The sequence below is a fragment of the Condylura cristata genome, unplaced genomic scaffold, assembly GCF_000260355.1.
Source record: "Condylura cristata isolate star-nosed mole 26May11 unplaced genomic scaffold, ConCri1.0 scaffold00031, whole genome shotgun sequence".
NCBI lineage: Eukaryota > Metazoa > Chordata > Mammalia > Eulipotyphla > Talpidae > Condylura > Condylura cristata.
Genome location: NW_004567132.1, coordinates 13,392,418 through 13,416,483, shown reverse-complemented (window position 1 = coordinate 13,416,483; position 24,066 = coordinate 13,392,418). Strand labels below are relative to the sequence as shown.

General features: G+C 35.1%; 1 protein-coding gene across 2 annotated transcripts in view; it reads left to right on the top strand.

Moving 5' to 3' along the window:
* Positions 1-24,066, top strand: part of GFPT1 (glutamine--fructose-6-phosphate transaminase 1) — a 54,187-nt gene that overhangs the window by 29,796 nt on the left and 325 nt on the right. For both annotated transcript variants that reach the window (XM_004691478.2, XM_004691477.2), the window contains 11 exons: positions 726-831; positions 2,781-2,944; positions 3,848-3,943; positions 9,617-9,714; positions 13,128-13,248; positions 13,632-13,789; positions 18,760-18,874; positions 19,241-19,368; positions 20,165-20,332; positions 21,001-21,162; positions 21,792-23,981. In XM_004691478.2, coding sequence (XP_004691535.2) covers positions 726-831; positions 2,781-2,944; positions 3,848-3,943; positions 9,617-9,714; positions 13,128-13,248; positions 13,632-13,789; positions 18,760-18,874; positions 19,241-19,368; positions 20,165-20,332; positions 21,001-21,162; positions 21,792-21,836 — 1,361 coding nt within the window. In that variant the 3' untranslated portion in view covers positions 21,837-23,981. The remainder of the gene's footprint in view (positions 1-725; positions 832-2,780; positions 2,945-3,847; positions 3,944-9,616; positions 9,715-13,127; positions 13,249-13,631; positions 13,790-18,759; positions 18,875-19,240; positions 19,369-20,164; positions 20,333-21,000; positions 21,163-21,791; positions 23,982-24,066) is intronic.

Below are 24,066 nucleotides of genomic sequence, written 5' to 3'. Positions count from 1 at the left end.
GCCAGAAGTTCATTGTGTTAGAATTAAAAGGCAGTTGTCATTGCAAAAGGTCCATACTTTCTCTTGACTAAAAGAAATATAAGAAAACCCAATTTTAAGAAAGAAGAGATTATGGGTTTATGTAATTTCAGTCTTGGCAGCTGTGTCATTTAGATAACCATGGTTAGAGAGTTGTATCTTTGTTTTAAATTAGAAATTACTGTAGGATACACATTGATTTTGTTAATGCTGACTTACAACTAAAATCTAGAGGAGTTTTATTATGAGATAATAAAAATTAATATGTTACTAATCTTTGTTTTATTTTTCATTGCGTAGTTGTATATTTTAATACAATTGTTATGATTGGTCTAGGCTTACAAGCTATTTGAATGCCATCAAGTTTTGCATAAAGTTAAGATTAGTCTACATATACTTTTGATTTTTAAAAAGTGATATTAATGAGTTAATTATTTGCATATTACCTGGGAAAGAAATAACTGTATTTAAAAAATTTATAATGTAGCACTATTACCTGCCACGCTCTCTTTGATAGTTGCTATTTCACTCTACACTTTTTGGTCTATGTTTTCATTGGCTTATTGCATGGACATAAGGTGGCATTTTAAAATTGCTGAAATTATTTTGTGTTGCTATGGTTTTTTGTTGGTTTTATAGAAATCATGTATATGTTGATGTTGGGCATGGTTTCCTACATGTTTGCTGATTTGGGTAAACTGTTTTAGGGAAAGACAAGAAAGGAAGCTGTAATCTCTCTCGGGTGGACAGTACAACTTGCCTTTTCCCTGTTGAAGAAAAAGCTGTGGAATATTACTTTGCTTCTGATGCAAGGTGAGCTTCCTTAGTTGATTCAAAGAATTTTTAATAAAACTTCCATGCTGCAGGAAACCAAGAATTCATTTTGTATCGACCTACCATATGTAAGAGAACTTTGTTAATATAGGAAATGCAGGTAGGCTTTTGAGATGGGGTTCTAAGAACATGTCTCAACTAAAGCATATAGGTCTTTAGTCTAATGTGGACCCTTGCCTTTTTAAATGAAATATTAGTAATAATAAGCATAAAATAAGGAAATGATGCAATTTATTGGGTTGTCAGAAAAGTCATGACAAGTATTTTCTGTTTTTCAACCAAAAAATATGTCACAACTTTTGCAGCAACTCAGTAGTACTTAAGGCATCATATTATCTTATTAGGAAACAGGTTTTACTGTTTTCTATTTTTGCAGGCATATGAGGTATGCGAAGATGTTCCTTTGCTATCATTAAACAAGTTTTTTACAGAATTGATGGTGGTGGCTTAAAATGGAAATTGCAGAAGCAATAAGCCTTGTATCATTCACGTGAATACTCTGAACAAAACCATGTGCTCAGCTCAGGAGATAATGGTGGGGGAAAAAAAGTTACTTGCTGTCAAGGAGTTCTTCCTTAATGGAGAAAACAAATTTTAATCAATAATCACAAGTGTAAAATTCCAGCTCTGACAGGAGCTACAGAATGTCTATTACAGGGAGATATAACCTCCAATAGAAAATTTCATTTAAGTGCCCTCCCTGGTGGCATATGGGGTTAAGGCACAGCACTGTGAAACTATTCACAGCCACTGCAGCATGAATTTGATCCCTGGCCAGGGAGCTGACCCACATGGTGTGGCAGATCTCCCCTGACCTGCCCACTGCTTCCCTCAGCAGTGTATTTCCCTCAGTCTGCCTGTTCGGCTCCCCACTCTGTCTTTGGTGAATCCTCTCACTCTTGTACCTCTGGTCTTTACCCCAGTTCTTGTATGCATAAATAAATAAATCTGTAACAAAAAAAGAAAATTTCATTTAGGAGAATGAACTTAAAGCGTTAAAGAGATATTAGAAGTTATGTGAAGGGGTGGAAATTGGAACTCATTTTCTAGAGATAGATCAGTCTTTGAAATCTTGGATATATATGTGACTAGAGTAGAGAGGGAAGAAGTTGGTGGGCTAGAAAAGGAGTGGAGGGATGATGGAAGTTGTTTTGTTGTCCTAAGAGGCACAAGGACGCTGTCAGTTGGTATGTTGGGTGTTGGAGAAATCTTGATTAGAAAGCCATTTGCCTTCCATTTTGGCAGAAACAAAGAGTGGATGGAGAGCAACTAGAGGGAATGTGGTTGGATCAGACAGATTTTGACACAGTATTCCAGCCTAGAGCCTGATGGTAGTTTGAGTAGGTTTTTTTTTTTTTTTTTTTAAAGATTTATTTATTTGTGCATACAGAACTGGGGTACAGGCCAGAGACTCAGGGATGGTGAAAGACTTCACCAGAGACAGAGTAGGGAGAAGAACAGGCAGATCGATGAAGTACACTGCTGAGGGGAGCAGCGGGCGGGTCAGGAGAGTTCTGCCATGCCATGTGGTCACCTCCGGGGCAGGCGGAGACTGAACTCATGCGGAAGTGGTTTCAACTTCTTAGTGCAGTGCTTTAACCCGTTGGCCACCAGGGAGGGCCAGTTTGAGTAGTTTTATGCTGGTGGCCATAGAGAGAGGTTTTGTGAAATATTTAGGAGTTAAAATTGGAGGACTTAGTGATAGAATGTGGAGGAATTAGCCAGGCTTTCAGATCTAATTCAGTTTAGGTTACTACATGAAAATCGTTTTTATTCATTGTCCACAGTAACTATTCCCTTCTCTACTCCCCTCTAGGAGATGGCAATTGTAGAATTCGTATTTAAATTTGGTGCTTGTATTCAAATGATGATTTTATTTGTAATGATCATTTGTTATTGATTGCAGTATCTTGCTGATCTCTTTATAGTGCTGTCATAGAACACACCAATCGAGTTATCTTTCTCGAAGATGATGATGTCGCAGCAGTGGTGGACGGCCGTCTGTCTATCCATCGAATTAAACGAACTGCAGGAGATCATCCTGGACGAGCTGTGCAAACTCTCCAGATGGAACTCCAGCAGATCATGAAGGGTGAAAGCTTTTGTCATGTTTTAGCATGTTGTTTCTAACAGAAAGGAGGCATTCTATTTTCTGCCATAATGTAGAAATCTAACAACACAATGCTAAGTGAAATCTTCCATGATTAGTGGAGGGTAGCCTAGGAAAAGAGATGATTCTTTGGCAAAATGAGCTGCTTGTCTTGCAGTAGTTTTCCTTTAACTCATGGTTTGTGGTTTCGCAGCAAAAGGTGAAAAAACTTAAAAAATGAGTGTTAAGTACTGATTATTAAAATATACTTTGTCAGCATGATTTGTATTCTGTTCTCTATTCTTACTTCTTTGCTTTAGTTTTCTCATATATAAATTGGGGGTCATAGAACCTGATTCACTGAGATTGTTTTGAGAATTAAGAGAACTAGCAGTGCAAAAATCTTTAGAACAATGCCTGACATTCTAATGAGACTTGTATACTGCTTTTAACTATTTTGATTATGATTTTTTCATTTTTCTCCTTTCTTAAGGGTAGGATGAATAATAGTGAATATTTATTGCTTTATGTCATATCTTAACTAAATTAATCCATAGTACAATGCTGTGAAGTAACTGTTCAATTAGTTTCTCCAGAGACACTTAGCTAGTAAAGGATAGTACCATGAGCTGAACCCAAGTCTGACTCCAAACTTAAACATGTCCTACTTCTCTGTTTTATTATAACTGCCTATTTTAGGTATGCAGTTAATAGAAATATTTATCCCTCTTGTATTTTTCTTTATTGAAGGTAAAGTAACATATGTGTGTGTGTGTGTATAGTTCTCTATTGAATAATATATGGTTGCATTTTCTAAGATTATGTTAAAAAGGATAGACTTAGCTGTATAAAGATTCTTATTTTTTGGCTTGTTAACTTTTGTTTTAATTCTCTAACTTATTTTAGGCAACTTCAGTTCATTTATGCAGAAGGAAATTTTTGAACAGCCAGAGTCAGTTGTAAACACCATGAGAGGAAGAGTCAACTTTGATGACTATACTGGTAATTACATACAAAGTGTTTTTTCACTTCAAAGTGTCCTAAGGGGTTGGCATTGAAAGTCAACCTTCCTTGTCCTTTATATCCTTATAGAAGAAGCACAACTGTCAGCCATCATTGGAGCCATGTCATCTTTTAAAAAATCTTTTACTATATGGTTTCATTGACAGGAGGCATAGCTAGAAGAGATATTCATACAGACAGGAAGTAGGTTAGTGGTAAATCAGGGGCTAGGGAGACCCTGAGGGAATGGGCTTTTATTTCATGGGTATAGAATATCTATTTGGGATGATGAAAGTGTTTCAGAGGAAGGTGGTAATGATTGTTCAAAGTGAATGTGCTTAATTGCCACTGAATTTTATATTTAAAAATAGTTAAAATGGAAATTTTTATGTATTTTTTTACCACAATAAAAAGGGAATAATAATGATTCCCAGGAGATGAGGGGTGAAGAAGAATGGAGAGTGATTGTTGATGGGCATCTAAAACTAGATGGTGGTGATGTTTGCACAACCTTGTTTGAGTATACCAAAAAATATGGAATCCTATATTTTCAAAAGGGTGAATTTTGTGGTATATTATACATTCCAATGAGGTGGTCATACATTTTTAAGACTAGGCTAAACTCACATTTAAAAACTATTGTCAATTATAGGCGATTAGGGTAGTTTTCTGGAAAAGAAAACAAAATCATTTAACTTCCCTTACAAATCTTTAGTTGTAAAGAGCTGTAAGTCTAGGAAAGAAGGTGAGAGAATCTGTTACAAAGAAGGACCTTGGCATTCTAATGTGGAGGATGCAAAGGATACTTCCTTCTGCAGAAATTACAAGGCTATTAGGAGCCAGGAGTAATTAGAGCTTTACTAGGTGAACTGTGTACCAACCTCCAGTATACACTGAGGAGTAAGAGATGCAATTGTTGTCTTCTCCTGTCTGGAGTAAAGTGATGGGAGTAGGGGAGGGAAGTGGGAACTAGGACAGAAACAAACGTCTAAACTAGGATTTGCATTTGCCTGTGTGCAGGGGGATGGATAAGAGGGAAGGAATGTGTGTGAAGGTGGTTGAGCTGGAAGAACTGGGAGAGTAGGAGTAAATATTTATGGTATTTTTAAGGACAGAAACAGATAAAGGAAGAGAGTGAGAAAAGCATTGAAAATTCGTGATTAAAAATAATACTTTTATGTGTTCCTCATAAACGTTCTATAATATAAACAGGACAGTTGTTTTCTATTGTGAAGATGAAAGGTTGAGTCTTTGTCAGTCTTGAGTGTCTCACCGAAAGTTGCGTTGCTGGTGGTTTATGGAGCCACATTAGCTTCATGTGTTCAGTGACGTTCCTGAGCACACTGCATTGGTGCCACTGCCCTCCAGGCTCTTTTGCTGCTTCCAGCAGCTGCGGTGCATTTTGTCAGAATTAGGCTTCTCTCAAAACTGTCATCAGTTCAGGCCTCTTGCAGCTCTTTTTCGAATTACCCCAAACATTCCTACACTCAGCTACCAGGGAATTTGCTGGGACTGATGGAAACAGTTTTGAGTAGGTGGTCTCATCATCTTACCTTCCTGTCATTCTTGACATTCCTGGCATCTTTTTTTTTTTTTTTTTAATACTTGAGTCATTTCCAAAGTTACTTGCATTTATATGATCTGAAAAACCTTTCTATCATTATATTTCCTGCTAAACATTTGCTAGATGTGCCTAGGTCTGTGGAAAAAAACTGTAGGCAGAGGGACACAAACAGAAACAGGATTGATCTAGTGCAGGAAGAGCAAGAGAGCAAGTCTTACTGGAGCAACCTGAGTAAGAGGGTAAGTGCTAGATCAAGCCAGATTCAAGAGAAAACAGGTCATATGTGAACTCAAATGCTATAATTTAGGAGTTTATAGTCTTTTGACTTAGTTGGGAAGACAGTAAAGCTTTTTTGTTGTTTTATTTTCTACTTCATTAATTTTTAAAATAGAGAAATGTAATGTGCTCTCTTGGTTTTGAAATTGAAAGGGTAGAACATCCAACTTGAAAAGAAAAGAAAAACCAAAACTTATTACCTGAGTCCATATTATAGCCAGTTATGGTCAAAGAAAAGGCTGGGAAGATTAAGAGCTAGTGTAGAGCAGGCACACCTTTGGGGGGGTCACATAGAGGGATGTTGCCCATAGGCATGCATGTTTCTCCTCAGTCAGACTTAAGTGTCTTGAAAGCTCTGATGGATGTGCTGTGCATGCTCAAGAAATATTAGTTAAATAATTGAGTAAAGGTTGAGTGAAAATTTCTCATAGGTAGAAAACTAACTTTGTATAGAAGGATCCATAGGTAAGACACCTTTAGAAGTACTCAGTAGATTATGTAAAGAAAAGAAAGGAAGAGAAGAGAAGAGAAAAGGGGAGGGGAGGAGAAGGGAAGGGACAGATTCATTGGAGGGTTTTGAGATCAGGTATTTATTTTTTATTTAATTTTACAGCATTGATCATTGTTGTTTTTTTAAACAGTGCTTGCTTTTTATTTTCTCAGGTGTAGTCCTCACAGAATTTCCACCACCACTTCACCCATGCACCATCACCAAGGTCTCTTATGCTCTTCTCGTCCTGTCTTAACCCTATATTAAATCCAAACTCTGCCTTTATTCCTCTCCTACAGAATGTCTATGATTTATACTTATCTATTTAGTTTAGTTTGTTCTGTTTATTTTAATTGTTATTTTTTTTTTCTGATCCTTTTTTTGATTTCCTTGTGTTCCTTCTATAAGTGGGACTGATATTTTTCTTTTTCCTTTGACTTACTCCACTGAGCCTAATCTCTTCTAGCTCTGTCCATGTTGCTGTGAATGGCATTAATTTATCTGTTTTGATTGCTGAACAGTATTCCATTGTGTGTATGTACCTATCTTTTTGATCCAGTCATCTATTTTTGGTCATTTGGGTTGTTTCCAAATCTTACCTATTATAAATAGTGCTATAATAAACATAGGGGTGCAGGTATCCTTTTGAGTTAAGGTTTTTGTGTCCTTTGGGTAGATCTCTCAGGGTAGAATTGCAAGGTCACATGGTAGTTCCATTTTTAGTAGGCTGATGAACCTTCACACAGCTTTCTATAGTGGTTGGACCAGTATGCATTCCTACCAGCAGTGTTGGAGAGTTCCTTTTTCACAGCATTCTTGCCAGTCAGTATTTATTGTTGCTAGTTTTTAATATGTGCCATTCTTACTGGTGTAAGGTGGTATCTCATTTGTGGTTTTGATTTGCATTTCCCTGATTACGAGGGATGTTGAATATTTTCTTATATACCTGTTGGCCACTTGCATTCCTCTTTGGAGAAGTATCTTTTAAGTTCTTCTGTCCAATTTTTGATTGGATTGTCTACTTTTTTTTGTTGAGTTGTGTGAGTTCGTATAGTTTGTATAGTTTTGTGATTAATTCCTTGTCAGTTGTGTGGAATGCAAAAAATCTTCTCCCAATCAGTAGGGTGTCTCTTTGTTTTAGTTAATGTCTCTTTTATTGAACAGAAGCTTTTTTTTTTAGTTTGATGTACTCCCAGATGTTTATCTTTTCCTTCACTTTTTTTTTTGTTTTGGGAGATGAGTTTTTAAAGTTACTGATATGTATGTTACAGTGTTTTACCTATTTTTTCTCTCTATTTTTTATGGTTTCTGGTCCTGTATTCAGTTCTTTTATCTACTTTGAGCTGGTTTTGTTCATGGTGTGAAGTGTAGTGGTCTAGTTTCATTTTTTTGCATGTGGTGGTCTAGTTTTCCTGGTACTACTTATTGAACAACTTGTCTTTGTTTCATTGCATATTCTTTATTCCTTTGTCAAAGGAGCATTACTTGTTCATATATGTGTGGTTTTATTTCTAGGCTTTCTATTCAGTTCCATTTATCAGTTTGTCTGTTTTTGTTCCAATACCATGTTTTAATTATTATGGCTTTAAGTATAGTGTGTGATTCCTCCATTCTCCTTTGTTTTAGGCAGGAGATCTTTGGCTATTCGAGGTTTTTCTGGCTCTTTAATCAATATTTGTTCTATTTCGTTGACAAATACCATTAAGATTTTTATTGGACTAGTATTGAATATGGAAGTTGCTTTCGGTAGGTTGGCTATTTTGATAATATTTGTTCTTCCAATATTTGAGCAGGGAATGTCCTTCCATTTCTTTGTGTCGTCTTCTATTTTGTTAAACAATGTTTATAGGTCTTTTACCTCTTTTTGTTGGGTTTATTCCCAAGTATTTGATTTTTTTTTCTCAATTATGAAAGGGATGATTTTCTTAGTTTCTTCTCATGATTTTCTTAATTTCTTCTTCTGATTGGTTTGTATATAGGAAGACTACTGACTTTTGTGTGTTGATTTTTTGTATCTTGCTACTTTACTGAGCTGGTTTATTGTTTTGATTAATTTTTCTATGGAAATTTTAGGGTTTTCTATGCATATTATCATATCATCTGCAAACAGTGATAGTTTTATTTCTGCTTTCCCTATTTGGATTCTTTGTATGTCTTTTCCTGTCTTACTGCTCTGGCTAGGACCCCAGTATTATGTTGAAGAACAATGGCAAGAGTGAGCATCCTTGTTCCTGGATATCATATACTTTTTTAAAAAGAATCACTGAAAAAAAGATTATCCTGACTCTGTCTAGGATATACTCTAGGAGGTATAGAATCAAGAGAGAATAGTTAGGAGAGATGTTGGGCTAGAGTGATAGTATTAGAGGTATGTTTTGTAGATGGAGCTTCTAGCATTTGCTCATTGAGTAGATGTGGAAGAGGGTTAGTAGCAGTCAAGGATGACTGGTGTTAAGTGAATGGTAATGGCATTTATCAAGATGGGAAAGATGGAGGGACAGGTGGGTTTGTATTGTGTTCTGATCACTGTTTTGGGGACTGTATGGAAAAACACAATAGTTTTCCTAGGAGGCTTTGTGATATATAATTAAAATAAAATTTACCATTATGAATGTAAGATTCAGTGAGTTTTGACTAACTTCCATAACATGATTATAATTGTTACTTCTCCAGCAGTCATGTTGGTGCATAGTTTATCATTCCAAAAATGCTGTGCCCTTTTAACTTCTATTGATTTATTGTTTATGTTACTATATGTAGTTTTGCTTCTAAGATAATTTAACCCAAAGAAGAACGTAAAAATAACCAAAGAATGGCCCTCCCTGGTGGCGCAGCGGGATAAAGCACTGAACTGAGAAGCTGAGACCACTTCCGCATGAGTTCGATTCCCTCCTGCCCCGGAGGTGACCACATGGCGTGGCAGACCTCTCCTGGCCCGCCCGCTGCTCCCCTCAGCAGTGTACTTCGTCCATCTGCCTGTTCTGCTCCCCACTCAGTCTATGGTGGGGCCTCTCGCTGCCCCTGAGCCTCTGGCCTGTACCCCAGTTCTGAATGCACAAATAAATCTTTAAAAAAAAAAAATAACCAAAGAAGAATATGGCAAGTACTAGAATTGTGTGTGCAGATTAGGAAGATGAATAAGGCTAGTTACGAGTTTGAGGGCTAATTAAATTATACCCTATTTAATTTACTTTTAAAAACCATGGAGAACTATCCTTTCTAAGAGAAATATGAATTCTTTAAATTGGCAGTGTTATTTTCCAGGTAGTAGATACTCATGAAAAGTGGTTGCATATTCATACAGTCTTTCCTAACTAATTATATATACATACTTTCATTTTAGTGAATTTGGGTGGCTTGAAGGATCACATTAAAGAGATTCAGAGGTGTCGGCGTTTGATTCTTATTGCTTGTGGAACAAGTTATCATGCTGGTGTAGCAGTAAGTGACTTTAAAAGAATTTTTGTGTTACATTGGATATTAAAAGACATCAGCAGACAAATAATACCTTTCCAAACATTTACATCTTCCGGTAACACACCATGTAAAATTCTCCTTTGTTAAAACACTGCATTGTCTTCTTCACATTGTAATGACAAAAGTGAAGAATGTTGGGGCGAGGAATACTGCTTGTATTTATCAGTGGAAGATCTGCCACAGGAAAATCCTTAGATATCCAAGCTGACTACCTGCAAGTCATTTCATGAGAGGCAGAGAATGGGAAAGATTTGTATTGGCCTTGTCTAGTTGTCTTGGGCAGGTCTTCCTGCTATAAGAACAATCATTGGGTCTTGCTTATCATTGTTAATTGCTCCACACACATGACTGGTGTGACCCTCAGTAGGATTTTATTTGATACACAAAGAGAAGTCTACCTTTTGATATACATGGTTCTTTAAATTGTCATTTTAGAAGTTGAAATTCTGTTACTAAAGGGTTTGTTGTCCTGCCATGGCATAGAAAATAATGGTCTTTTAGTCCAATAAATCTGATTTACATGTGGTTCCTATATAAAGAGGCAGTTTATGTGTTGCTGATTTTCATATTCAGTAAGTACAGAAGACCTTTACACACTCAATTTCTACTTTGATGATTGATTTCCAAGGTTCATGACAGTAATTTTTTATACTTGATCTTAGCCAAAAGGCCAAGAAGTGATCAAGACAGTAATTTTTTATTTGATGTGATATAATCATTATCTTTACTGTGGGAGCCAGTCATTTAGAGTGAAACTAGATGGTTTCGCTGAATATTTGCAATTCTGCAGGTTTTGCTCTTTTCAAAGGTGTACCTGCCCTCAAACCACCCTGAAACATGTCTTATACAGAAAAGTCTATGAAGTATTGAAGGGAAGAGTGTTTAGAGATTGCTTTGAGCATAGGAAAAAAGAATGAATTAAAGACATTAATGTAAATTAAGGAGTCGGCTAATTGGGTGGTGACTTAAATCTACTACTGAATGAGCCCTCTATTTAGACACTTAAAATTTGACTAAGTGCTTCATCTAATGCTAAGCCTGAATTTTGGGTCAGTAATTCATATATTGTGATAAAATCCTGTAATTTTGATATTGGAGAAAATACAAAGTTTTTATTTTTGTCATTTTTTTTTTGTTAAGTGCTGAGTCTACCATAATTAACAAACATTAGATCCTCTTACAGTTTATCATAACATAGTGTCATTAATTTTGCTTTATGTAAGTTTTTGATTTTTTTGGTGCAATCTGACATGCATGACACATTTGAATAATGGCTTTTTAAAAAATTTTAGTACATACTGTGTATCCTGAACATTATTAACTAGCTAAAATCAATCATTCTATGTGAACTTGCTTTTCGAAATGTTAGTTGAACTTATACAGTGGAATATATAATATTAAGTCTCTTGTGATGGAACTGTAGCACTCTTTTATATAAAAATAATGTAATAGTTTATTTTTACATCATTTTGTGTCTTTTTCCATCTCAGTTGTAATCCCCATGGGCTTCCCATCACCAAATCACCCGTGTAGCACTATATTTTTTAAAGAAGTTCTTTACATTATCACAGATATTTTTGAGATTACTTTTTTGGGGGGTATATTTTTCAATAAATTTGTATCTCTTTTTATTGTGAAGGATGTAAATCCAGGTAACATATTGTAAACTCAAAAAGGATGTTGATTTTTCATTTGTTTGCTAAACCACATATACCATTTTAGTGTCAGTAGCTCAGTTATGCGTATTTAGTAAATGAAATACATCAATGGAAAATATTATTTAAAAGTAGCAAGACTGGACCTTCCTGGTGGTGTATGGATTAAACTCTCAGTGCTGTCAAGCTATTGCCAGCCACTGTTGCATGGTTCAATCCCTATACAGGTAACTAATTCATATGGTCTCCTGCTGCTCTCCTCAGCAGTTATTTCAGTAGATTTTCCTGTTCTGCTCCCCACTTTGTCTCTGGTGAGTCTTCTTACTCCTCGTACCTCAGGTATATACTCCAGTTCTTGTCTGCATACATAAATTTTTAAAAAAAGAATTAAATGCTTAGTGAAATAAGCCAGAAAGAAAAAGAAAAATACCAGATAGTTTCACTCATAGCAGGGGCATAAAGGACCAGGAGGGAAAAAATAATAATAATGAACAACTATATACCAGAGACATTTTATAGGGGTGGAGTGGGGAATGGGATAAAAAATGGGGAGGGGAAGTACACTGGACTATAGTGATAGCACACGGGTGATATGATGATGGGAAAACTATTGGGATTACAACTGAGATGGAAAAAGGCACAAAATGATGAAAAAAAAAACTATTACATTAAAAAAAGAATTAAAAAAAGTAGGAAAACTTTTGTATATAATGTTATAACACTTTTAACATGTGCCAAACTGAAATCATGAGACAAAAAGTTAGAGACTAAGTAAGGCAATCTTTATAATCTTTCATTCCTATAGGAGGAATACAGAGATGGCAAGACCATTTGCCTAAAGAGGCAGGTGGTCTCCAGAGCTCTTTAAATAGTTAAATTTATACATCTCCATTAAGCTAAGCTTGCAATGATCCATTTTGCTGCCTGAAAGACAAACATATACAACCTCCTGCTCTATCATCCATACATTTTATTAGCTTCAACACAGTAAGTTTTCTTAAACTTCCTGAAGTATTCAATACATTGACTATTTTGGAAATGATACTACTTATGAATATGTTGCATTTGTGAAGTGTTAAGACTTTTCACTGGGTATTTGTACATCTACTACTATCTTATTTGAAATATCCCAGCGACTCAGAATTTCATGAATTATCATTTAAAGATTAGGTATTATAAAGGTTGGAGAGGTTGCAAGCTAACTCAAAACAGTACCTTTTCAGCATTTCAAAAACATTTCTATGTGTAGGTGTACTATTTGCCTAAAAGAAAATATACATTGGTTTATAAAGAGAATTGTACTAAAGTGTTAACTAAAATGTTAAATGCTTCTTTCAGATGGCGGGAATTTTTTTTTGAGATTTTTTTTTAGTAGTTTATTTTTACATCATTTTGTGCCTTTTCCCATCTCAGTTGTAATCCCCGTGGACTTCCCATCACCAATTCACCCATGTGCCATTACCATGGTCCTGTGCACTCTCTGGCATTTTTGTTGCTGTAAAAGGCATGTTTTTATCTTTTTTGATCGCTGAGTAATATTCCATTGTGTATATGTAGATAATAGGATTATTTTTATGCTTTAATCTGTTTGTTTTTTTCTAACAATGTGTGTAATATCATTTTTATAGTCAGGAAGGGAAAATTATATATTGAATCCAAAGAAGTGCATGAAAATGAGTATTTGAAGTAAACTTGTATGACCAAGACATCTTTCCTATGCAGACACGTCAAGTTCTTGAAGAGCTGACTGAGTTGCCTGTTATGGTGGAGCTAGCCAGTGATTTCCTGGATAGAAACACACCAGTCTTTCGAGATGATGTTTGTTTTTTCATCAGTCAGTCAGGTAAGCTAATTGAAGTACTTGAGGAAAGGATAGTAATTCTTTCTAATACAAAATCCTGACAAAAACTGATATCTAAATATAAACTGGTGTTACAGATGATATACAGATCAGTTTTATTGTTACATAATTCTTTATAAATCAGCAAAATTAACATGTTTTATGTAAAAAAAACTGAACTTTCAAACAAGGAAGGAAAGGATATCTTAAAAAGTAGGATCTTAACAAAAGCTTACAAAATCTATTATTTTAAGGTCATGTTTTATAGTTTACTTAAATTATGCTGTTGAAAGTATAGTAAATTTTTTGTTTACGCCCTAAGAATCATGAGTTCTGAAAATGCTGTGTGTTACTTGCTCAGTATGTTACTTTTGTGTTTTACATAGGGGAGACAGCAGATACCCTGATGGGTCTTCGGTACTGTAAAGAAAGAGGAGCGCTAACTGTGGGGATCACCAACACAGTTGGTAGCTCCATATCACGGGAAACAGACTGTGGAGTTCACATTAATGCTGGGCCTGAGATTGGTGTGGCCAGCACAAAGGTAAATTCTTCTCTTAGTTCTTATTTAATCATAGTGTTGGTAAAGTAGACTAATCCATATTTCATGTTTAATTTGTTAACACTTACAGAACTCATAGAGTTTACTAATCATTATAATTTCAAGACTTGTTGTTCATTAAAGCTTTAATTTTCCTCAATATTGTTTTACATTAATTTTCAGGCACAGAGAAGAATTAAAAGAATTTTACATTAACAGCGTATACCCATCACTTATATTCTACCATTAACCTTTCTTTGTTTCTACCGTTTTATTGAGATATGCTTTTTATACGTTCACCAACTTTAAGTGTACAGTTTTAGTGAGTTTGGCTGTGTAACTAACTATCTACTGTCTAGATATAGTTATCTTTATTTTTTGAGGCAAAATACATGAATTTATTGGGGGGGGGAGAAGGGCTGCTTTTTAGGATTGCAGTCTGGGGAACACAGACCAAGAAGCACTTGAGTTTCTGAGTGACTCTGGGTGGGGAGTGTTTATACACACAAAAGAGGTGAAGTAGTTCACACTCATAATCCAGTTTGAGGAGACCTCATCATCTGAGAAAAGTACTTTGTATCCTCTTTACACTCCCTTCCCAGTTCTACTCCCCAGCTTCAGTCAACTACAATTGCTTTCTCTTGCTATCTTATGTCATTTTCTTGGAATTTTTATAAATGGAATCGTGGGAACCCTGTCTTTTCTTTCTGGTTACTTTCTGGTTCTGAATGGCAAATACAAGTTTCTGTGTTAGTGAGGGTGATTAAAGAAGCTCATCGTTAATCATGATTCTTGGGCTCTTATGGAACTAGCAGAAGGATTCTATTACCTTGATTATGAATTCCCATCTTTGCCACAAAAGCTGTCAGTCAGGGTTAGAGGGATATAACTTTCCCATAATGCCACACCATAGAAAATTTAATATTCCTGCAGGAATTGATGTGCAGATTCAGCAATTTTGTATGTTATTGCAGGTATATAGAATTTTACCTCAGTACTGACTATTGTTGATTTAAAAAAAATAAACCAAAGTGACTTTATTTTTGGCTGAATATAAAGAAAAACCAGATTTAAAGTTCAGAATCAACAATTTCCTGGTTAATTCTTGCAAGCCAGATTTTACATGTAAGAGGTGTAGCATATTTTTCTCATAATTGGTTTCCTGGCATTATTGATAAAAACAAAACAAAACAAAACCATGAAATTGGAAATTAAGCTGTAGTGGGAATGTCATTGTAGAATACAAGCATTAAAGTTAAAGTTAGTAGTATACTTAAAAACCAGTGTTAAGATGTTTTAAATTCAAAGAAAGAAATGTTAGTTTGTAGGATAACATTTTTAGGTATAGGTTGGAGAAACTTGGAATACCTTTTATGTGATTAGTTTGTGTGTATAAACACTCCCCACCCAGAGTCACTCAGAAACTCAAGTGCTTCTTGGGTCTGTGTTCCCCAGACTGCAATCCTAAACTAATTAGAATCAGTTTAATTATCCCAGGGGTCAAGCTATTGGATCTATTCCTTTGCCCTAATAGTATATTTTGCATTTAATCAGTTTATTGAAAAGTAAAGTAGAAAATGGTAGATTTCAGTCATAGAGGGACATCAGTTTAGGATATACATATCCCCATACAGGCCAAATCCACACAGTTTAATAAGAAAAAAATAAAACAATAGAAAAGGAGGAGAAAAAATTATTCTTATTTGCAGTTGAAACTAGTGACTATCCATTCTTAAGTAGAGTTTAATAATAGCTATTAAAAATTTGAAATGAATCAGAAATCACATACACAAAATTTGTAAAAAGACATGTGCTCTACTTTTAACTCGCCATAAAATTCTATTTTCAATAGCTGTCAAAATAGCTTTGCCAAGAAATGTGTGAGATGCTTCATAAAGATTTGCTGATGAAATTAAAACTTTATAAATTTATGAATTTTTAAATTCCTAGCACAAATTGATGGAAGATTGTTTTATAAAGAAATAACATATCTGTGGGACAGAATCTACTGATTCTGCAACTTAACTTGCTAGTATATGGTAGTACTTAGACTACAGGAAATGTCAAAGGGTAGGATAAAATGGAGGGAAACAATTGGCTATCTCTGAAAATAGAACAGAAATCAGTACCTTGCTTTAAAATTGGGCCCTTCCTGGTGGCACAGTGGGTTAAAGCACAGCACTGAGAAGCTAAAGCCACTTCAGCAGGAGTTTGATCCCTGTCCCAGAGGTGACCCACATGGCGCAGCAGACCTCTCCTGACTCACCCACTACTCCCCTCAGCAGTGTACTTTGTCAGTCGGCCTGTTCTGCTTCCCACTCTGTCTCTGGTGAAGCCTCTTACCTCCCCTGGACCACTGGCCTATATTCCAGCGCTGTATGCATAAGTAAATAAATTAAAAAAAAAATTAATTCCAGGGCAGGGGGCAGCAACTCCTCTGTCCACCTGTGACTATGCAGGTGCTTCTTTCCATCCATCTCTCCCTCTGCAGGGCAGCAGTCCCCTGCCGGCCCATGTTCTATACTGTGCTGGGACTTATTTGCACTGACCTCCCTCAGTGCCAAGGCTACCTGCCTGAAACTATGCAGTTCTCTCTCTGCAAACCTGTCCCTTCCAGGGTAGCTCTTCTTGCCCACTTGTGTCTGCAAGTGTCTTTTCCTCCCCTGTCTCTTTCTAATAAACTTACTCTTTAAATATAAAAAGAAATTAATTTCAAGAGGGTCAAAGAAAGAAATTTCAAAAATATAAAATAAATGAGATAATTTCAAAAATATAAAACAAATGGAACAATGAAAAAGATTTAAGAAAATGAGTCTACAAATGTTAATATGGACTGTACAAGCTTAAAGGTACTACATAAAGATTAAAAAATGAAACTTTTAATAAGTACAATTATAAAAGATCAATCCAAACTGGGAAAAAGTATTTGAAACTAAACAATAAAGACCTTGAAACCAACTAAAAAACAAGAAAAAGAAAACAAAACCCAAGTCAAAAAAGTAAAGAACAATAAAGTTAATTTTCAAAAGAGAAAACAAATGACTAACAAATGTAAAAAAAACTTATTAGTTTTTCAGGTTCAATATATGTATGGTAAAGTATTAGTAAAAATTCATTATCCTGCAGTTAAAATGGTAAAATTGTGTTGCAAAGACAATTTGTAATATTGTACAGAATGTGGCAAAACAGCCACTCACATAATGGCTTGACAGTATCACAGTGTTTCGCAAGTTACCATTCTATAATGTAGGAACATAAATGTCAGTTTGTCTTGAGCCTATATGACAGACATTATGTAACATAATTAATATCATTTAATTCTCATGAAAATCTTCTAAGTATCATATACCTTTAACAGGTGGGGCATCTGAGATATAAAGAAATGAAAAAAACTCAAGATTTTTGCTCATTAGTAGACGAGAGAAACAGGCCTGCCTTAGGAAAGTGCTTGTAATGTTAATTAGGAATAAAAAGTTACAGGGCTCTTTCTGGTGGCACAGCGGGTTATAGCACAGCACTAAGGAGCTAAAGTCACTTCAGCATGGGTTCCGTCCCCACTCCAGAGGTGACCCATATGGTGCAGCAGATCTCTTTTGACCCGCCCGCTGTTCCCCTCAACAGTGTACTTCGTCAGTCAGCCTGTTCTGCTCCCCACTCTGTCTCTGGTGAAGCCTCTCACCGCCCCTGCACCTCTGGCTTATACCCCAGTTCTGTATGCATTAAATAAATAAATCTTAAAAAAAAAAAGTTACAAAATTATACCTGCTAATAATTACTTTTCTTAACAAAAGAAAAAAAGTTGCCTTTTTATTGTTGTTTGGTTTTGTTAAGTAAACTTTTTTTTAAAATTCTTTTTCATTTATTTATGCATACAGAAATGGGATACAAGCTAGGGGTGCAGAAGCAGTTGAGAGGATTCACCAGAGACAGAGTGGGGAGCAGAACAGGCAGATCGAAGTACACTGCTGAGGGGAGCAGTGGGCAGGTCAGGAGAGGTCTGCTGGGCAATGTGGATCACCTCTGGGGCCAGGGATTGAACTTGACTGAAGCAGCTGCGGCTAGTGTTAAGCAAACATTGTAAAAAAAAATTAATTAAATAAAAAAATAGTGCAGAGTAGAATGCAGTTTTACCAAGTGTTAATAACAAAATTTTCATGTAATTATTTATTTAGTAAGATTATTCTTGGCCCCTCCCTGGTGATGCAACAGGTTAAAGTGCATCACTGTGAAGCTATCTCCAGCCACTACAGTTTGATTTCTGGTGACCCATATGGTGTGGCAGACCTCTCCTCCTGCCTGCTGCTGCCCTCAGCAGTGTACTTCAATACACTGCTGAGTACATCTGCCTGTTCTCCCCACTTTGTCTCTGGTGAAGCCTCTCACCACCCCTGCACCTCTGGCCTGTACCCAACTTCTTGCTTGATAAATAAATAAATATATATTTTTAAAAGATAATTATTTTTAATTTTTTTTTACAGTTCAGTTTTTATTTCTAGCCAAACTAAAAGAAGCTGGAAATGAGGAACATGCAGTAAGCAAAGGTGAAAACTCAAAGAGCAAAATAAAAAAGAATCCAATAAAAACTCAAGGAGAGTCCTGTGAGGGCTTGCTCTTGATGTACATTAAATTCAGTTTAGTTATGCACAAGCACATATACTCTCTACTCCCTTCCTTTGTCATGTTTCTCTTCCTAGGGAAGAATATTAGGGATTTCATAAGCACTCAAGGCATTATAGGGTATTCTTGTATCTGTAAATCATTTAAAGTGAAGTCATTTTTTCAGGATTCAAAAATGAAGAACAGGGAGAGATTTCCCAAATATTGTTTCAATATTTATGTTACTGACACTGTCTTAAAAGATGAACAGTGTATACTTATAAAATAAAAAGTGGGAATTTCTATCTTAAATTAAAAATCCTGAGCTTTTAAAATGCAGCTACAGCTGATCCTCTTGCTTTTGTGTGGTATTTCAGGCTTATACCAGCCAGTTTGTGTCCCTTGTGATGTTTGCTCTTATGATGTGTGATGATAGAATCTCTATGCAAGAGAGACGTAAAGAGATCATGCTTGGATTGAAGCGGTTGCCTGGTATGAAAATATTCACGTACTATACTTTAGTTGTCTAAGGGAATGGGTAATGGGTAAAATTCTTTTCTTATCCTGGAAGCTATGGTTTGTAGCTGTTCACTAAGATTTTTCTAATCTTATATGTAGTAGTAGTAGTATTGTTATTGTATCTGTTCAGTTTATTCTTCTCTTTCAGAGATTTTGCTAATTATTTTTTAAAGTTAAATTTATATTTTTTAAAGTTTTTATTGAGTTAATGTTGATTTATAACATAACAAATACTAGGTGTGCAGTATTAAAAATTTGACATCTGTATATACTACATCATGATCATCACTTTCCATCTGTTAGCATACAATTGACCAAGTTTTTAATACTACTTAACAGATTTGATTAAGGAAGTACTGAGCATGGATGATGAAATTCAGAAATTGGCAACGGAACTTTATCATCAGAAATCAGTCTTGATAATGGGACGTGGCTATCATTATGCTACTTGTCTTGAAGGAGCTTTGGTAAGTTTCCTCACTTATAACTTCAAACTATGACTTAGAAATTTTTAAGTGCCACACTGTTTATGCATTTTGACTTGTTTTCTTTGAGAAAGTACAATAGAGAACTTAATTCAAAAGTAAAAATAAAAAAGCATACATTTTGGCATAATAACTTGGGGTTAACAACTTGAGTTAAAATATTGTTCTAATAAGAATAAAATAAAAATTAAGTTTTCTAGGTGTGAAATTTAATTGAGGTCAAATATGAAACAAGTCAGAATAATAGTTATAAAGATAACATGAATACATTTATGATCAAAAATCTTCAAAAAGTTCTTATGGGGTTTTAAAACTTTCAGGTTCTGTTAGACTATAGAAATAGTGATCTGTTAACTTTTTATACTTTTGGGTGAACAGATAGATAGTAACTTCAGACATCTGATGTTTTGTGTAATACTTACTTAAAAATGGGAACCACCTGGATGGCACAGGGGTTAAAATGTAACATTCTGAAGCTATCTGCAACCACTGCAGCACGAGTTCAGTCTCCAGACAGGGATGTGACCCACATGGCGTGGCAGTCTCCTGTCTGACCCGCTGCTCCCCTCAGCAGTGTATTTCAGTACATCTGCCTATTCTGCTCCCCACTCTGTCTGATGAATCCTCTCACACCCCCCTTCCTTCTTCTCCCCGTCCTCTGCACCTCTGACCTGTACCAAAGTTCTTGTATGCATAAATAAATCAATCTTTGAAAAGTTTACTTAAAAATGGATTAAAAGAAATGCACTGAAGACTAACCTGGTTCTCTTCTTATTAGAAAATCAAAGAAATCACTTACATGCACTCTGAAGGCATTCTTGCTGGTGAATTAAAGCATGGCCCCCTGGCTTTAGTGGATAAGTTGATGCCAGTTATCATGATCATCATGAGAGATCACACTTATGCCAAGTGTCAGAATGCTTTTCAGCAGGTGATTGCTCGGCAGGTAAGGATGGACTTGTCCTGGGTTGCTTTGGAGTTCTAATAGTGGGATCAGTAAGCCATATTTGAATTTTATGACATTTAAAGTGATAAACCAGAGCCAAGCAGGTAGTTTATGAATGTTTAGGTTTACATGTGAGAAATTTGAGATACGTAGTGTTTTGTTTGCAAGACCCAATCCATAGTCTCATAGTAGGCAGAACCGAGATCAAAGCTGAGCCAAGTCCTCACCTCTTCAAGTAGTGTATGCTACTCTTTTTTTAAATATTCTTAAATGTATATTTCAGTTGAAATCTTACATATGGATTTTTATATTAACTTGTAGGTGTTTTGCTTAACTTCATTTTCCTCAAATAGTTTGGCTTTATATATAAATTAGATCCCTAAAGGTATTACTTTGTAGGTACAAACTTCAGCTTCAAACAGGCAGGTCTGGATTTAAGTCCTAAACCTGATATTTCTTAGTTGTGTGAGTACAATTAAATTACTGTATTCCCCCAAAACTTCCATTTCATTAGGTTTGAGATCAGTCTGACCTACCACACAGGATTGTAAATTTAAATAAGTCTATGTTAGTGAGATCACATGTGAATTTCAGTGTAAAATTTACACATTCATGTGCCACAACCCTGCCTTTGCTTACCATCTGTGTGTGTGATTTTTTTCCCTCAGGGCCGCCCAGTGGTGATTTGTGATAAGGAAGATACTGAGACCATTAAGAACACCAAAAGAACAATCAAAGTGCCCCATTCAGTGGACTGCTTGCAGGGCATTCTCAGTGTGATTCCCTTACAGCTACTGGCTTTCCATCTTGCTGTGCTGAGAGGATATGATGTAAGTATTGCATCTCTGCATAGATCCCTGGCTAGCTTTTTAACCCCAGTACATTTAAAAATTTTCTTTTTAAATTTTTAGAAATTGCATGTGAGTAATACACTGGATATGTGGCTGATTTTGTAGGCTATATGGTAATATTTTCTTACCCATAGAACTTGAAGGAATCTTGGAGATTACCTCCATGATTCTGATTCTCTTTGAGGAATACACCGGTTTTCTTAATGTAGCTCTGTGCTCTTTCCCTGACAATTATTGTTTTTGGGTCTGTGTCACACACAGTGAAGAATTTTTAGCATTCCTAGTGTCCAAGTCAACCAAAGCATCCTGCTTTGGAAACACATTTCTAACAGTGTTTCCTAACAGGGCTACCACCTCTATAGAGGACCACAAGATTTAGCTCTTTGTGTGTTGAACTGACTCTCTTAGAATTCTTTTTCATAACTGATTTCAGGGTTTTTCAAGATATTTTATCTATGTTTGCTAGTGTAATTCCTTGAGCCAATAATAAAGATAGCTGATGAACATGTTATTTTCTGTCTTTATAAATGAAAGTAATTTGCTAATAGTAAGTCTCCTTTGTTCCCCAACCTGTATAATATCTCAAATCTTGCTTTCATTTTTTGCAGGTTGATTTCCCCCGGAATCTTGCCAAATCTGTAACTGTAGAATAAGGAGCATCTGGGCGACTAAGCAACACAAGACACTTTTGTATTTAAAAAACTTGATTTAAAATATCACCCTTCTAAGCCTTTTTAAAGCAAATCCTTATTTATATATCAGTTATAATTATTCCACTCAATTTGTGATTTTTGTGAAATTACCTCATATTTTTCCAGTAATTTGTGGGGGACTTTGAATAGTATAACCTATATTGCAGTTGGTATCAGAAGTGAGATTTAGGTTTCATTTCCTTTACGGTACACTGGGTGTTGAATTTCTGCTCCCCTCCCCAATCTGAGAGCATTGTATGTTTTTAAAATAACTAGTATTTGTTTTACCATGCTTCTGTTCATTCACACTAATGAAAGAGTAATGCATTTAATTGGAATATCTAAAACCAATAATACTTGAACATTTCATTAAGACTTTCCTAAGTTACATAAAAAGAGAATATGCCATGGTGACTTTGAAATTTGTGTTTTGTTTTTCAATGAAAATTGAAAACTTAAAAATTAAAACTCTTTCCTGATGAGATTTATAAGTAATTTAGGTTAACCTTAGTTTATCAAACTATTTCCTGTTATCTGTAGATTGAGGTAACATAGGAAGCTAAATAGTATAGAAAGCATTGGTTTTCTCCAACTCTCAGCAGAATCTGTTTGCACAATTTCATAGCACAAACTTGAACTTTGAGCTGCTTTGAACAACTGATACTGTGATTTTAAATTCGAAGATGGGATGTATACATGTTGGATATCCTATTCCTTTTTTTAGCTCCTTAAAGTGGTTTCTAATTCCTTATATCTGTAGTTTTTTTTTTTTTAGTGACTTCTGAATGACTTTTATCTTGTTCTTTGAAATTACCACACAAAATTGCTATCAGATGTTTCAAATTAAATTAATATTGATATATTCAGAAGTCTCTTCAACTTCTGTCTCAAGGAAGAATTTCCCGCAGTTAATTTTAACCTCTTTTCATTGCCTTTTTGTATAAAACTAGTATCTTCATGCTAGTTTGGAAGCTCTTTAGCATTCTTTAGAATACTTGCAATCTTTTGAATAATTATTTGATTCTAAAAGTGTATAATGAGTAAGCTTAGAAAAAGTAATGTGCTAAATGCTGATAATAGTGACGGATTGACTCAAACTTAGTATTACTTCGTAGGTATTTTTCTTTGTTTTTTCTGTGTCCTATCCCTGAAATATATTTAGGGATAAAGAAGATCTATAAGTAAAGTACTGTTGAGATGCCGTTAGTTGGTTAATGTCAGAAATTGAAATTTACAATTTAGACTAAAATATTTAAAATAGAATTTTTGACACCTAAAAAGTTGTAACAGTTTCTTCATTTTTTTTTTTTTTTTTTACCAAGACTTGAGGGTTATAGGACATGTTTATGTTTTGGTTAAGTCCCCGTTTAAAAGTTTAATTTTAAAATTGTGAAGGTAAATTAGCATCATTTATTAAGCAAAATCTTCCTTTTCTCTGTGTTTGAACTTCTTGACAAGGTGAAAATTCACTGATAGCTATTGCTGCACCTGAGAATGTAATTCTACTTGTGAATTAGGGCTAGGGAAAGGATTGGCATATTTGGAGGCAATTTGGAAGGACTCATAGATGGAGACTAAAAACATTTTACGAACCGACATATCTATACATGTTGCCACTATATGTTTTTTTTAAGATTGGTTTGTGTAGATCTAGTTTCTATGTTTGTAGACTGTCATTTCTTATGTTTATATTTTGTACACATGATTCGTGTGGGTTTATAAGGTTTCTTAATTGTTTAAAGTTTGAGTCAGTATTCTTAGCGAAAATTAATATGTGAAACCAATCAGTTTTCGCAGTCTCTTTTTTCTCATGTTAAAACACATACACAGTTTAAGCAATGTTAAAGTCCTAAATCATATATTAAAAGCCAATATTAAAAACAAGGAGTGATATTTTCCAAACATGGCTTCCCCTCCCCATCACACTTGATGTAGTGATTTTTAAATGCTTCTACAAATTAATTATGAAAAAAAGATTTTGTAATGAAGCATAGCCATTATTAAGTTTACATGCCCATGTTAAAAAAAATGTAATTCAGGATAAGAATATATGATTTTTTTTAATGAAGTATAGTCTACATAAATTCTTTATGTAAAAACTTTTTTGTAGTTTTAACATTTAAATGAACTCTCACATAACTTCCCTATCAGAGTCTATGATCCCTTTTTAAAAGGCTGGAGGGTTATATGT